Source organism: Marmota monax, unplaced genomic scaffold, assembly GCF_021218885.2.
Source record: "Marmota monax isolate L192 unplaced genomic scaffold, Marmota_monax_Labrador192_F-V1.1 WCK01_AAM20220418_F8-fsc00145, whole genome shotgun sequence".
Lineage (NCBI taxonomy): Eukaryota > Metazoa > Chordata > Mammalia > Rodentia > Sciuridae > Marmota > Marmota monax.
This window is the reverse complement of record NW_026695201.1, coordinates 4926612-4942514: the sequence shown is the minus strand read 5'-3', so window position 1 is coordinate 4942514 and position 15903 is coordinate 4926612. Positions and strand designations below refer to the sequence as shown.

Below are 15903 nucleotides of genomic sequence, written 5' to 3'. Positions count from 1 at the left end.
TTAAAAATTAATAATGAGTAAAATAAATTCTAGTTTCTAGAGATCAGATTAAAATGCTAACCTAGACAACAGGTTACTTTTTCCAGTATTCAAACACGCTGGGCTAAAAAAATAATTGCTAGTAAGGTTCAATAGCACACATATATAATTCCAGGTTCTCAGAAAGCCGAGGCAGGCGGATTGTTAAGTTTGAAGACAGCCTGGGTGAGATCCTGTCTCAAAATAAAATATAAAAAGGACTAGGGAGCGAGGCGCAGTGGCACCCACCTAGCTACTCAGGAGGTAGGTTTACTAATATCATCCATTAAAAGAAAAAGAAATACTTTTCAAAATACGTCCAAATATACCTACTTTACATTACTGGAAATAACAGTGTATCTATGTGAACATATCAGTTCTTAAATTTTATACATAATTTTGTCCATCCAGACCTTAAGATCATATAACCAACATACCCAAAATCAGAAATTTTTAAAATATATGAGGTGCTGAGGATGTAGCTCAGTAATAGAGTACTTATCTAGCATGTACAAGGCCCTGGAGTTGATCTTCAGCACCACTAAATAAGTATATAAATAAATAAATTCTATATGAAACAAAGAACATATCCAGGTTACAAAAGACTTTAATATCAAGTCAAATAAAATTTCCATGATTAAAAAGCTTTGATTTCCATGTAAAGTATTCCACCTATGTCATGTAATAAGCTAACAAAGTATAGTTTCCATGTTACATCAGGTGATTTTATCTTCTCACATTCCAAATGAAATACTGGCCTAAAAACTGCCATGAATGATAATAAGCAAGGGTGGCACATATCACCAACAAATTTCTTTCCACGCAAGTTCATAATTTTCTTGTTTGTGATCCCAAAACTGGCAGCATTTTCATTTCATCCACTCTATTCTTATGTATTTGAAAGGCAGGTGTTATCCATCTACCACATGAGCACTGTTCACCATACCAATTAAAGGATCCCAACTTGGCACTGCATTTTGGGCAAAGAAGCTGAAATAAAGCAAATGTGTTACATCATTCATTCATTTTTATATTAAATAAATACCTTTGGCAATTCAATAAATAGAAATAGATAAGACACGGTTCATATCTTCAAAGAGTGAAATTATTGCATAAAAGGCTTTTTTGTGGGGGAGAAGGGTAGTACCAGGAACTGAATTCAGGGGCACTGGACCACTGAGCCATATCCCCAACCCTATCTTGTATTTTATTTAGAGATAGGGTCTCACTGAGTTGCTTAGTGCCTTGCTTTTGCTGAGGGGGGCTTTGAAGCATAAAAGGTATTTTGTACTAAGGACAAACAGATGAATTTCAGGTTGAAGGAAGAAGCTTTAGACTCGATAAGAAGTTTTTTGTTGCTGTTGTTTTTAGTACAAGAGATTAAACCTAGGGGCACTTAACCACTGAGCCACATCCCTAGCCCCTTTTATTTTTTTATTTTGAGTCAGGGTCTTACTAAGTTGCTTAGGGCTTTGCTTAGTTTCTGACGCTGGCTTTGAACTTGAAATCCATCTGGTCATTAGGAAATTATGGATGTGACATATATGGCTTTTAACCAATTTGCGATTTAAGATTGCAAATAAAAACATCTTGGCTAAAGGACAGAAAAACCTGTTAGGATTCTCATGTTCTATTACTAATTGATATGGACACCATACAAGTCAGATTTCTGACTATTTAAATACAAGTTAATGTTCCACTAAAACAAAAAAATCCAAAAATTCTTAACAAGTCAATTATAGTTTCTCTAATGTGGTCAGAGCATTGTTGTTGTTGTTGTTATTGTTTAGTGCTTTAATTTATGCATAGTATGATATAAGGATTCTTATTTTAAATCTTGAGCTACAGAAAATCTAGACATAAAACTCAAACTATAAGTGAAAAAAATTGACAGATTTGATTACATAAGTTTTAATATGACAAAATATACCATAAAGTTGAGATAAGCAACAGACTGAATAAAACAACTGCTGTATATTAGATAAAGCATTCTGTAAGAGTATATACAGAGCTCCAACAAACCAGTAAGAAAAAGACAAAATTACAAAAAAATAGGTCAAGGATAGGGAAACAATTTACAGGAAAAAAGTACAAATACTGGTAAATACATAAAGATATTGGTCCTGTGTACTAGTCATAAAAATTCAAAATAAACATTTTAGTATTGACATTTTTCATCCTACAGAATAATAAAACTTTACCAATTTTATAATATCATGCCAAGAGTATGAAGAAATGGGTAGGTGCATTCACTTATTGAAAAGCAAGTTTGTATGGGCATTTTGAATGATAGCCTGCAATATTTCTAATATTTTAAATGGACACAGTTTTCAAGTCAGAAATCTATTGCCAGGTATACATTCTAGAGCAAATTCAAATATGTATACAAAAAAGTATACACAAATGTGATTTATAACCTTTCATAAAAATGTCTATCTGTAAAATTGTGGTATATATGTGTAAAAGAATTATAATGGGGGCTGGAGTTGTGGCTCAGTGGTAGAGTGCTCACCTAGCATGTGTTAGGCCCTGGGTTCGATCCTCAGCAGCACATAAAAATAAATAAATAAAACCAAAGGTATTGTGTCCAACTACAACTAAAAAATAAATATTAAAAAAAAAAAAAAGAATTGTAATGCAAAAAAAAAAAGTACATGTATAAAGGCATGAATTGCCATGAACATACTCTAAATACAAAGATATGAAAAATTGTATTCTATATGTGTAATAAGAATTGTAATGCATTCCGCTGTCATGTAGTTTTAAAAAAATCAATAAAACTAAAATAAAAAGGAAATCATTATTGATTAAAAAAAACAAAAAAAATGTCTTTATCTGTATGTATGTTTTTCAGGCTAAAGGAGCAAGCCAAAAGTACAAAAGAGAAAAAGAAAATTTGGATTTCATTAAAACTAAAAAAAATCCCATGTTAAATGTGTTTATGAATGTCAAAATGAACCCTACTATTAAATATAACTATAATACATTAATAAATATACACTAAAAAAAGAAAAAAAAAACTAAAAAAATCCAACGAGTGCAAATAATACAATCAAGAACAGGAAGTGAGGGGCTGGGGTTATGGCTCAGTGATAGAGCACTTGCCCAGCACATGTGAAGCATTGGGTTCAATCCTCAGCACCACACAAAAATAAAATAAAATAAAGGTATTGTTATCCATCTACAACTGAAAAAAAAATTAATAAATGAAAAAAAAAAAAGAGAAGTGATTGTAAATAGGTACATTATTTTGAGGGTAATGAGAATGGTGATGGTTGAAAAAACTCTCTAAACATAGTAAAAACTATTATACACTTTAAAAAGGTAAATTGTATGGTATATGAGTTATACCCTAATAAAGCTTTTTTAAAAAAAAAAAAAAAGGTTACCACGTTTTAGGGAAGGCTTTCACAAAATAGCTGTTACACAAATTCTTTCGAACTTTTATAAAAACCATACACCTTTCAAATTCATTAAGATTATTACATGGGGCTGGGTTGTAACTCAGTGGTACAAAGTGTACACATACACACAAAAATACTATAATCATTCAGGATAACCTTTAGAATAATAAAGGAGAAATATGGCTGCCAAAGAATGTTCGGGAGTTGCACTGTTTAACACGAAGCGAAAAAGAACCTCATAGCAAACACACTAAATTGAAAAATTAGAGAAAATAGATGAACCCAACAGAAAAAGAAATTTTAAACCTAATTTTAAAATCCTGACTTACCCTAATTGTTACAAATTGTGTCACATATATTCTAGACAGTTTACAAAATAAATAACATTAGCTTTATATTTGGAGAAATTTTAAAAAATAGCCTTAAAAGGAATCTAATAATTTAAACCAGTGGTTCTCAAATATGTTTCATTATTTCAGATCAGCTGGTATTTTAAAAATACTTTATTTGGGGGCTATGACTCAGTGGTAGAGTGCATGTTGAGCATGAACAAGGCTTGGGTTCAATTCCCAGCATCAAAAATAAATAAACAACTTTATTTTTGATAGCCTTACCTACACTAGAAAGGTACAGAAAGAAAGGCATTAAGATGGAGTAAAACACTGGTTAAAATATGGCTAAAAATGCCAAAATGAACACAATATAAATGATACAATGAAACTATAGAAAATAAAGTGTGTTCTCACCTGCCCATCCATCACTCCCAACAAAGTAGATTCCATCCACTGTACAGGTTCAATGAAATAAGATGTACATTGAGCCTGATTCCCTGTGGCAAGCATGCAAGATGGTGTCATTCTCTTGTGGGCAAAGGCTACAGGCCTACTTCCTTCGTTATGATCCAAAATGCTAGAACTTCGAAATAAGGATCGCCTGCAACCCCAAAGAAAGAAAAACATTAATGACTTCCAAAATGATGAAAAAATAGTTGAAATGTGCAGTATTTCTTAGAGGACAAAATAATATAACACTGATGATGCTACTTAAACTTTCAAGAGCTCCTACAATATGATTATTTTACTTCTACTTTTTTTTTTTTTTAAGGTTGGTTCCCTCCCATCTTATTATTTATTTATTTATTGGGAGGTGGGGTTCTTTTTTTTGTCTTTTTTTTTTTTTTGGAACTGGGGATAGAACCCAGGGCTTTATGAAACAAGGCAAACACTTTAGCACTGAGCTACATTCCAGCTCTACTTTTACTTTTAAGAAGTTATATCCTGCCGGTTGCAGTGGTGCACACCTGTAATTCCAGCAGCTCTGGAGGCTGAGACAGGAGGATTGCGAGTTCAAAGCCAGCCTCAGCCAAAGCAAGGCACTAAGCAACTCAGTGAGACCCTGTCTCTAAAGAAAATACAAAAAAGGGTTGGGGATGTGACTCAGTGGTCAAGTGCCCCTGAATTCAATCCCTAGTACCAAAAAAAAAAAAAAAGATTTGAGCCACATCCCCAGCCCTACTTTTTATTTTATTTAGAGACAGGGTCTCACTGAGTTCCTTTAGAGCCTCACAGTTGCTGAGGCTGGCTTTGAACTCTCCTCGATCCTCCTGTCTCAGCCTCCCTGGCCTCTGGAATTACAGGCCTATGCCACCGTACCGAGATAAAATTATATCCTTTTGAAAGCAGATTTGAATCAGAAATATATAGTTTCAATTAGACAAATTCTTCCTATTTTATTAGAAAATAAAACTTTAAGTACTTTTTAGCTACTAAGACAAATTCCCAGAGCATACAAAATATTTTACCTGCATTTTCTACATTTGTAGAGAACTTCATCTTTTAATCCTTGTGAAATGGTAGTTGGGTCAACAGCAAAGAGTTCTTGAGGTAAATTTTTCAGTTCTATACGACAAAATTAAAAATGGATCCATCTGTCAAAATCAACTCTGCATTTTCAGACAAAATTTAAGTAAGGTCAAATTGAGGCAACAAGGGCAAAACACAGAAATTTTAAAAACAAACCGTGTTGGGATGTAAATAAGTCAAAATAACACCTGGCATTTTGTCAGGGGAATGTTAAAGTTCGTAAACAAGTCTGGATGGTGCCTGGCAAAATGCCAGAGGGAGTGGTTTGAGAAGTAACAAAAGCGAGCCATTAAGTGTGGAGATTCCTTATTGGTTGACTGATGTATCTAGTTTATGCTAAGTAGATAAGCTGTGTGGAATGTATAAATACTGCTCCTGTCCTGCAATAAATGGCTCCTACTCCTGCTGTATCAACGTACACAAGTTGTTCGTCACCCCCCTGTTATTTTGCTGCAGCCAGCCGGACTGTGGCATTGGGAAATCAGGATGGGGTGAGAGAGTACATGAAAAAGACTGTTGGTGGTTAGACAGAACTGCCTAAATTCAAATCTCAGACTTGACATTTATTAACCATGGGCCTTGCATAAGTTATTACTAGCAAAACATAGTTTTAAAAGAAAACAACAGTACCTGCTTGCAAGATTGCTGGAAATGTGAAATAATGCATTTGTGTCCAAGTAAATGACATCTGAAAAGAATCCAATGTATATTAGCAATTATTATTTACCTGGATACTTCTCTGTAACCTTTTGTAAGCGATACTGCTTATAAATTGCACTAGAGGTATCCACTTCATATCCCATTGCCTGGTATAATTTCAGTTGATATTCAAACCCCTCATTCATCCTGTGATGACAAATAAATAAAAAAGTTCAACTTTCTTTACGTGAAACTACATCACAAAAGCAGAATTATTACTATAACAAAAAACTCACTTAGCTTCAGGTTTGAGAGTCTGTAGATTTTCATAGGCTTTTTCAAAGGTAAGATGGTCAGTCTTCATCAAAAAAGCAGTCACTATAGCAACACTTCGACTGATGCCTGCATGGCTGAAAAAGAGACCTTCAAAATAAAATAGCAAATAGCAACAATTAAAAAAAAAAAAAAGACAAAGCCCAGCCCCCTATTGATGGTTAAATTCAGGTTGTAACTTCATGTCTACTTATATTGAAATAAACCCATTGACTCTGAAATACTACCAATGTACAGAAGAATTTTTTTATTTCCTTATTCCTTCAGAATTCTGAACCATATGAATGTATTACTTATTCAAAAATAATTACCCTAATTTTAAAAGCTTTTGTAATTACTCATGCACAAATCCATGCTCCTTTGCTCTTTATAATTCAGATCAGGTACCAGATTTCTTCCAATATCATCACTACTTGGGTCCTTTATATAAATAGAAGTGCTGGCACACAGTAAGTGCTCAATAAATTCAAACTACTGCTACTACACTTCAATTACACCAAACAAGACTACTCAGGGATTTCCAAATACCTATCAAGATTCTCTATATTTTTTTTCTTTGTTGCAACATTACTCCATCAATCTTCTAGGCAGGGCCCAAGGATCCTTTAGATCCTAACCAATTTTCCCCTTTATCAACCATCCTCCCTCACTCCAAACAAAGCATCAAAAATAATCTGCTCTTGGGGCTGGGGGTGTGCTTAATGGTAGAGCACTTGCCTTCTATGCCAAAGACCCTGGGTTCCACGCCAGCAAATCAACAACAAAAAAACCTCTTTGACCTACCTTATGTGATAGATCATAAGACCTTCCTTCCAGAAGGGGTCCTGCCCAATACCTCAGAGAAAGGACTGCCAGAGAGAGAGGCCAAAAAAAATCCAAATACAGGCCTTGGTGGATTTCTCCTCTCAGTCTATTACAGTAAGTCATACCCCTTTTGTCCAATTTCTTTTCTACATGGATGTTTATTCTTAATTGAATCCAAGCATTTTTTTAAAAAATGAAGTTTTCCCTCAGTCTTTGGATCTTCATTTCTGAAGGCTCCATGTCATTTATATTTTAATTAAGTAAATCTGTTATGCTCTTCTCTGGTTAACCAGTCTTTTGTTACAGATTGTGAGTGACCCTTAGGATGGAGAACAAAGGTGTAACACCGTTTGGAACTGGTACGTCTGGTTTGCGGTCTGGTTTGCCTTACAATCACTCGGGTGGGCGTCTAACCTGTACTGCAGAACTGTAAACCCTTTAAGGTGTAAGGACTCTGCCATTTATCTGATGATCCCCGCCCTCCAAAACAAAATAAAACTTGGTGGCTGCAAAATGAACCAACCAAAACATGAATCAGGGGCCCATTTCCATCCAGATCCTTCCTCTTTTTGAGACACAAGTCTACGGGAGGGAATGGGACAAGGTTGTTGTGGAATGACAGCCCCTCGCCTCTCCTGGAGACCTCTGTGAAAAGGGGTGATGGGGCTAAAGTGAGGCGGGGCACCCTTCCCCTACCGACGAGATGACTTACCAGTGCACCAACACCGCACGGCCCTCCGAGCGGGCCTGGCTGATGAAGGCCACGCACCGATCCAGATGGCTGAGCAAATCGGTCTCGGGTTTGTCCAGGGCTGGCACGAAGAGGCTCCGTAGACCTTCGAACCCAGCCCCCTCCTTGAAACCAGGTTCTGAGTCCACCGTCAACACGGCAGAGATGCCGGCCTCCTTTAAATGATCCGGCTCTGCGACTGCCGCCGCCCCACCCAGGTACAGCCCAGGCCGCACTTCCAGCATCTCCCGGGCTGAGCTGGTTCCGCTCGCGTGCGGAATCCCGCTCCCGCAGCCATGGCTCGAGCCCTCCTCTGCCAACATGGCGGCGCCCAGAAGCCAGGCGGCTGGAAGCCCTACCACCGAGTAACCGGCCGGCTAGAACGTCCTTCCCCCGAGGCCCAGCAGCGCCCGCAACTCGGCGGCTCGGTCGGAGGACCATGCCCACAGTCCGCTTGTAGACTTAAGCTCCAGCTGAGCCGGTGCTCCTTTCAGAAGCAGCCCCGTGACCCCTGTTCTCCTACCATCCGAGCGTATTGTAAAGGACAACCTTCCCCAAATACAGGGTAATCTCAGGCTGTTTGTCTTGAGACTAACAGGGAAGGGGCAGCAGAGGCAACTGAATTCAAATTTTTAGTGAAGGGCCCGTCAACTTAATCAGCAGCATCCTTTCATGCATTTGTAATAAAACGTTTTTTTCAATGTTTAAGAAGCCACTTGTGTTTCTCCTCTTGTGATTATTCCTATCCTCCGAAATTTTGATTTTGATTGGGGTGTAAATCGTGTTTATTATTATGTATATTTTGAAGATATCAATCTCGTGTTTTTGTCAGAGCTCTTAGTCAAAGACTATAAAGAAGCACAAATTAAGTTGGTTTTATTATTGGGCTATGAACTATGGAGAATTTCAGGGTGTCTTTGTCAGAGATGCTACAGAGATCCTATTGTAGGATTTGGGCTTTTTATTAGGTGATTCTGCAGAGGATTTAAGGAAGCAGGGTTTTGCTCTAGACTGGAAGCCATCAGAAAGCAGGGATGATTCTTTGGCTTAATGAATCTTCTTCTAGGAAAGTGTTAAGGTTTGGATGTGAGGTATCCCCCAAAATCTCACGTGTGAGACAATGCAAGAAGGTTCAGAGGAGAAATGATTGGGTTGTAACAGTCTTAACCCGAACAGTAAATTAATACCCTAATAGGGATTAACTGAGTGGTAACTAAAGTGGTAGGATGGACTGGAGGAGATGGGAATCAGAGGTAGCTTTGGTATATATATATTTGTGTATGAAGAGAGGCGCCTGCCAAGTCTTCTGATCACCATGATATGAGCTGCTTCCCTCTGCCATACTCTCCTGCCATGATGTTTAGCCTCACCTGGATTCCTGAGGAATGGAGTGTTAGAGTTCCTAAACAAGTCTGGATGGTGCCTGGCAAAATGCCAGAGGGAGTGGTTTGAGAAGTAACAAAAGCGAGCCATTAAGTGTGGAGATTCCTGATTGGTTGACTGCTGTATCTAGTTTATGTTAATTAGATAAGCTGTGTGGAATGTATAAATACTGCTCCTGTCCTCCAATAAATGGCTCCTACTCCTGCTGTATCAACGTACACAAGTTATTCGTCACCCCCTGGTTATTTTGCTGCAGCCGGACTGCGGCAATGGAGCCAGCCTTCCATGGACTAAAAATTCATGAGCCCTCAAATAAACCTTTTTCCCTCTATAATTGTACTGGGCCAGTCCTTTAGTCACAGCAGAAAAAAAAAAAAAAAAAGCTGTAATTGGTCAAGTAGCAGTTATGGTACTGGCACAAAGACAGACATACATACAGACCAAAAGAACTGGATAGAGAGCCCAAAAACAAACCTTAACACATATATAATCAAATGATCTAAAGGTGCCAAGACCACACAATGGGGATAGTCTCCTCAACAAACAGTGCTGGGAAAACTGATAACCATATGCAAAAGAAAGAATGCCGCAGTCTGGCTGGGCACAAATCACGAGCCACTGAAGCAGGAACAAACTTTATTTTTAAACTGCAGGAAAACACTTCACACAGCTCCCGGGGAAACCTCCCGAACGCCACGAGGCTTGTCCAGGAACCCCCAGCCAGAAATATCTCTCCCGGAAATCCCTCCTCCTGCACTTCCCCAACCAATGGGAACTCTCGAGGAATCCCCGGAAATCCCCATGAGAACTCCAAAATAGTGCGAGAACTCAAAAGTTGCGGCAGAGGCGGATAGTAATGCCTCGCCTGTCAATCAATACTGTTGGCAAAATGCCAGGGGCCATACAGACTCGGCCGTGGCTCTCAGCAAAAGAAGTTAGACTTTTACCTTTTACCATATTAAAAAACAAACAAACAACAACCTCAAGATGGATTTTCAAGGCCAAAAGATATATAATTCCTAGAAGAAAACATAGGAGGAAGGCTTCATGGCATGGGATTTAGCAATGATTTCTTGGATATGATATCAAAACTATGGCAACAAAAGCAAAAATAGATAATTGGGACTACATTAAACTTAAAATTTTTTGCACATCAAAGGAAACAATGGAATGAAAAGGAAACCAATGGAAAGGGACAAAATAATTGCAAAGTATTTATCTGATAGAGTTGGTATTCTGAACATATAAAAAAACTCAAAAAACAACAGAAAAAAGCAAGTAACCCAATTTTTTAAAAAAGAAAGAAAATGTTCAAGAGATCTGAATAGACATTTTTCTAACAAATGCCCAGCAAGCATATGAAAAGATGTTCAATATCACTAACCATTAGAGAAATGCATATAAAAACCACAATGAGATATCTCACACCCACTAGCATGACTAGTATTTTTTAAACAAATAAACCAGAAAATGGGAGAGTTCGACAGGGACATGGAGAAATTGGTACTTTTATGCATTGCTGGTAGGAATGTTAAATGGTGCAGCCAGTATAGAAGGCAGTATGGAAATACCTGAAAAAATTGAAAATGGAGTGATGATATGACTCAGCAATCCTACATCTGCATTTACATCCAAAAGAAGTGAAAAATAGAATCTCGAAGAGATATTTGTATGTTTATATTCATTGCCACATTGTTCACAATAGCCAAAGATAGAAACAATCAAAATGTTGAAGAAGTGATGAATGGATAAAGAAAATGGGATACACACACACACACACACACACACACACAATGGAGTATTATTCAGGCTAACGAAAAGAGGGAAATCCTGTCATATACCATATTGTAAATGAACTTTGAGAACATAAAGTAAATCAATCACAAAAGGATATATATTATATGATTCCACTCTTGATATATCTAGAGCAGTCAAAATCATGGGAGGGAAAAATAGAATGGTAGTCGACAGGGAATGGGGAGAGAAGGAAGTTAGGAGTTGTTTTTCCATGAATATAGTTTCAGTTAGGAGTTGTTTTTCCATGAATATAGTTACAGTTCTAGAGATCTGTAACACAACATTGTAAGTATGACAAAAACCTCTGAACTGTACACTTAAAAAATGGATACGAGAGTACATTTTATGTATACTTTATATTTACAGGGAGTGTTTTACAATTAAAAAGAAAAAGGAAAAGTCAGTTATTTTAGCCAAGCTAACTGTGTGTTTGGTGTTTTGTGCTTTGGTGGATGTTCTTTTATCTGTGTCCAGATGAAACTACAGAGTGGTCTTGTTTTTGTCTTGCTCCATCATAGTCTCATAGTAGTCCTTGTTTGATGATGTTTTATGAAATTGTTTATGTTTGGCAGGAAAACGAAAACACCTAACTGTGAGTTCCTGACCAAGTTTACAACATCAAAGAAGACCTGTTTCATAGTATCAGACCTGCTCCTTGGTGCCAAGGTTTACTTTTTCTCTTTCATATAAATAACTTCATTATTTTCAAAGAGTATCCTTGAGGATCCAGGGCAGAGACTTTTGAGCCCCATACAAATGGAGGAAGGAGCAAATGCTTCTGCTTGGAAGAATAGTACCTCAAAGTGGGCATCCTATAGGGATGAGTGGTATTTCTCCCTACCTACATGCAGACTGGGAATTCTTGAAGGGTAAAGACATTGCTTTCTCATCTTTTATCCCCCTCAGATTCTGGGCTAATGTTGATGACCTTTGTGAATGTCACTTTTGTCAATGTTAGAAATGGAAGGAGAAAAGAGTGCCAGACAGGACCCTGTGCAGTTTACTCTCAACTCCATTTCTTCCTCATCCCAAAGACTTTAGCCAAGAGAATCACTAGTGGCTTTGTCTGAAGAGTCATATTAGCAGTCTTCTGGGCCCCTTGTTGAACTAACCCAACTTTTCTCACTTTAAAATCCTGGAGTGTTATAATATAAGGCACTAAGGCAATATATAGGGAGAGAGAATCCATCCCTAATTTAAGCGAATAATCCAGGATGACTTCCCAGAGGAAGTAATATTTGATCTGCATTTTGAAGTTCAAGATCTATCAGGCACAAAGTCCAGAAAGCTCTATTAAAGGGTAAATGTGTTATTGGGGTAGGAGGAAGAAGAAGAATTCAGATGGTGTTCACGGTTGTCTACAGGACACTGGAAAGACAGGCATGCCCAGATCGTGAGGGCAACATAAGCTTTGCTAAGTTTTAGCTTTTTCTTAAAGACTATACAAACTATTAAAGAAGTTCAAGCAATAGAATAACACAATTTGATTTGCTGTCTAGAAAACAACCCTGACCACACTGTGAGGAATGAGTTGGGGAACGCAATTCTAGAGGCAGAGTTCAGTTAAGAGATTGGGGCAATAATTAAGTCAGGTGTGACAAGGGCTTAGGGTATTAGCAGAGAGAACAGAGAGGAAGAGGATGTTTAAGAGCTATTAAAAAGGTGGACACACCTGTAATCACAGAGACTTGGGATGTTGCAGCCAGGAGGATAGCAAGTTAAAGGGCAGCCTGGGCAACTTAGCAAGACCTTCTCTTAAAATAAAAAGTAAAAAGGGCTGGGTACATATCCCAGGATTCAATCTCCAGTCTGGAAAAAAAAAATAAGGGAAGTAAAAGGAACCCATAAAGGAAGTTGAGTCATAGCCAAAGAGATAATGAAAAAAAAAATAGTATCTCAGATGTAAAGAATGAGTCATATCACATAGAAGTCAAATAAAGTGAGAACTGAAAGCCCCCACTGGATTTAACAATTACAAGATCTCAGCATCCCTAGTGAGAGTAGTTTCAGTCAGTTGTTGGGAGTAGGGTTGGGGAAAGGGAACCTTGTTTCAGAGACCAAGAAGGAACTGGGAAGCAGACACATGGGAGCAGAGAGTGTGGACTAGTCTTTCAAGAGAAGAAAGATGAGGCCACAGCCAAAAGGAAATGTGAAGTAGAGGGAGGTGTTTCTTTCTTAAAAACAGATATAGATATGACAGGTGAGTTGTTGTTTTTTTAAGTTTCAGTAAAGTACCAAAATAGATGAAGAATTTAAAGATATAGGAGGAGTACTTGAACATATCATTTTCCTTTTTTGTTTGTTCCTTTCTTTTTTTCCCCCAATGCTCAAGTGGAGATAAAACCCAGGGCCTCATGAATGCTAGGCAAGCCCTCTACCTCTACATCCCTAGTCCATAGGTCCTACAAAAAATTGAGGAATATGGTGTGATTGTGGTGGAGATTAGCCTTTTCTATGGTAACCACAAGGAAAGGTAGAAAAGAATGGGTGGAGGTGCAGGGAGACTCAGTGGTTTGGTGATAGTTAAAGGCATTCTTTTATGATGGTTCCTATTTTCTAGCTAAAAAAAAATATCTAGTTTATATGAGAATGAGGATGGAGGTTTGAAAAAAACAGATTGAGGAAAACTTGTGCAAAGAAAGCAAAGAACACATGTGGAAACTGATAGGTGGGAACTATTCAGTGTTTAGATCAAAAACATCAGAGACATCTAAGTACTTTACATATCTGTAATCCCAGATACTAAGGAAGCTGCGGTAGGAGAATCACAAGTTCAAGGTCAGCCTGGGCAACTCAGTGAGATCCTGTCTTAAAATAAAAGTAGATGGGGATATAGCTAAGCAGTAGACTACCTCTAAATTCATTTCTTAGTATTGAAAAAAAAAAAAATCAGAGGCATTGTGCAGGAAAGGATCAATTCTGGTTGTTCAAGACCTGCACATTCCTTTCAAAGAAAAGCCTGTGTTCAGGAAGACTGGCCCTGGCCCACCTTCTTGGGCCACACTGTCAGTTTAACTAGATATTATGGGAAGCCATCTGTAAAATGTGTGAGGACCTTTTTCCCTCAGCCAGGGAAAGGATAGGTCTAGCATTGGGAACTTTCTGTGGCACTCCCATGGAGAGAAACCACTCAATGCATGTGACCTTCCCCTCCACTCTGCTAGAAAGGTCCTGCACAGCAGTACTGGAGATGGGTGTAACCCACTAGGAATTGAGCAGTCTTCCTGCCCCCCACCTTTATCCTATTTTGATGAAGAAATTTCTATGGAAAGCCTTTGATGATTGCTGCAGTCTGGATGAGCACAAAATAACCGAGCCACCAGGAGGCACTTGTAGGTTCAAAACAGGAACTCCTTTATTGCCCAACTCCCTCAAACGCCACCCACGCGGCCCTTCTAGGAACCACCAACCGGAAATCCCTCCTCCGGAACTTCCCCAACCAACACGAACTTCCCAGGAATCCCCGCGAGAACTCCAAAGTAGCAGGTGATGGGAGGCAGACAGCAGGGGGCTATATACAACTGAATACACAGCTTAACTTATCATCTCAATGGCTCGCTGGCAGTCACCTCTCAACCACTCCCTCTGGCAAAATGCTAGGCGCCATTCCGACTTGACTGTGGCCCTCAACAGATGATTTCAGATATAAGTAAAGCAAATGTAGGCTCCTTTCTTTGTTAGAAGCTGGACCTGGTTGGTCAGCTTGCCCATCCTGCCCTCATTTTTAAAACTACTTTCGGTGTTACATGGTTACTTCGCCATTCTATTTTTCCTAGCTTTTATTTCTTAGCCAGCCCATTCCACCAGAGAGGAACCCCATTTCCACTGATGCTGCAGGACATGGTCCCTAAGATAGTTTATGCTAACAATGTAACTTATGATTAAGGCCTGCTTTGATATACCTGCAGCCTTGGACCACATTGTATCAGTTTGACTGCTGAGATCCAGGCCGAGTCTGTATGGCCCCTGGCATTTTGCCAACAGTATTGATTGACAGGCGAGGCATTACTATCCGCTTCTGCCACAACTTTTGAGTTCTCGCACTATTTTGGAGTTCTCGTGGGGATTTCCGGGGATTCCCCAAGAGTTCCCATTGGTTGGGGAAGTGCAGGAGGAGGGATTTCTGGGAGAGATATTTCCGGCTGGGGGTTCCTGGACAAGCCTCGTGGCGCGTTCGGGAGGATTCCCCGGGAGCTGTGTGAAGTGTTTTCCTGCAGTTTAAAAATAAAGTTTGTTCCTGCTTCAGTGGCTTGTGATTTGTGCCCAGCCAGACTGCGGCATTTGGCGGCCCGTGCGGGGAACGTCTGAAGCTTCAGGGTAAGTGAAATTGCTTGCCCCTAAGGAAAGGCATATGTGTCCAAAAAATGTACATAAGCCTAAGGTACTTTGGAAGGATATTCTAACAGGACAATGGAAAGGTCCTGACCCAGTGATTGTCTGGAGTCGGGGTTCTGTTTGTGTTTTTCCACAGGGAGAACAGCAGCCGATTTGGATTCCAGAGAGATTAACTAAAACAATTTCTACAGGCCAAAAGGAAGATGATTTGACTCAAATCCATAACAGCTGATATCCAGAACTCCAGTTTGGCTATTCTTACATCTGCGACAATGATTAACCAGGATGCTTTTTTCAATATTTATTTTATTATTTGCCTTTTCCCACATCATAAAGTTCTATTTTATTTTTGAGCTCATACAGACCTAGGTTAATGTTTTTCTGATCAGTTTTATTTTTTGACTGTGGAGTTTTTAAGCATTGCAATGGAGATTTCACCTAGGTAAAGCTACAAGGCCTTTACTATTGTCTTATGTGTTGTATGTTATGTGTGCACACTTCTGTTTTGTGTTGTATGTCTGTCTGTGCGTATGTCCATATATCATATATGAGGAGCGCTCATGAATAAATGGATCCGAATTTTTTTATTCACGTGATT

General features: G+C 38.6%; 1 protein-coding gene across 1 annotated transcript; it reads right to left on the bottom strand.

Moving 5' to 3' along the window:
- Positions 1-607: 607 nt before the first annotated feature.
- On the bottom strand, positions 608-8155 carry Dusp12 (dual specificity phosphatase 12). The gene is made up of 6 exons (XM_046429068.2): positions 7773-8155; positions 6220-6333; positions 6012-6130; positions 5224-5320; positions 4169-4355; positions 608-1008 (listed from the first exon to the last, which is right to left on the bottom strand). The coding sequence occupies exons 1-6, from the start codon at positions 8111-8113 to the stop codon at positions 847-849; spliced, it is 1020 nt and encodes a 339-aa protein (XP_046285024.1). The 5' UTR covers positions 8114-8155; the 3' UTR covers positions 608-846.
- Between the last annotated feature and the right edge of the window lie 7748 nt (positions 8156-15903).

Bases quoted from the DNA above. Each gene is read 5' to 3' on its own strand.
- Dusp12 (XM_046429068.2), bottom strand. From the start codon at position 8,113: ATGTTGGCAGAGGAGGGCTCGAGCCATGGCTGCGGGAGCGGGATTCCG. The intron at 6,131-6,219 runs GTGAGTTTTTTG...TTGTCATCACAG, and splicing joins ACTCTCAAACCTGAAGCTAA to GATGAATGAGGGGTTTGAAT. The intron at 4,356-5,223 runs GTAAAATATTTT...TTGGGGTTGCAG, and splicing joins TACAAATGTAGAAAATGCAG to GCGATCCTTATTTCGAAGTT.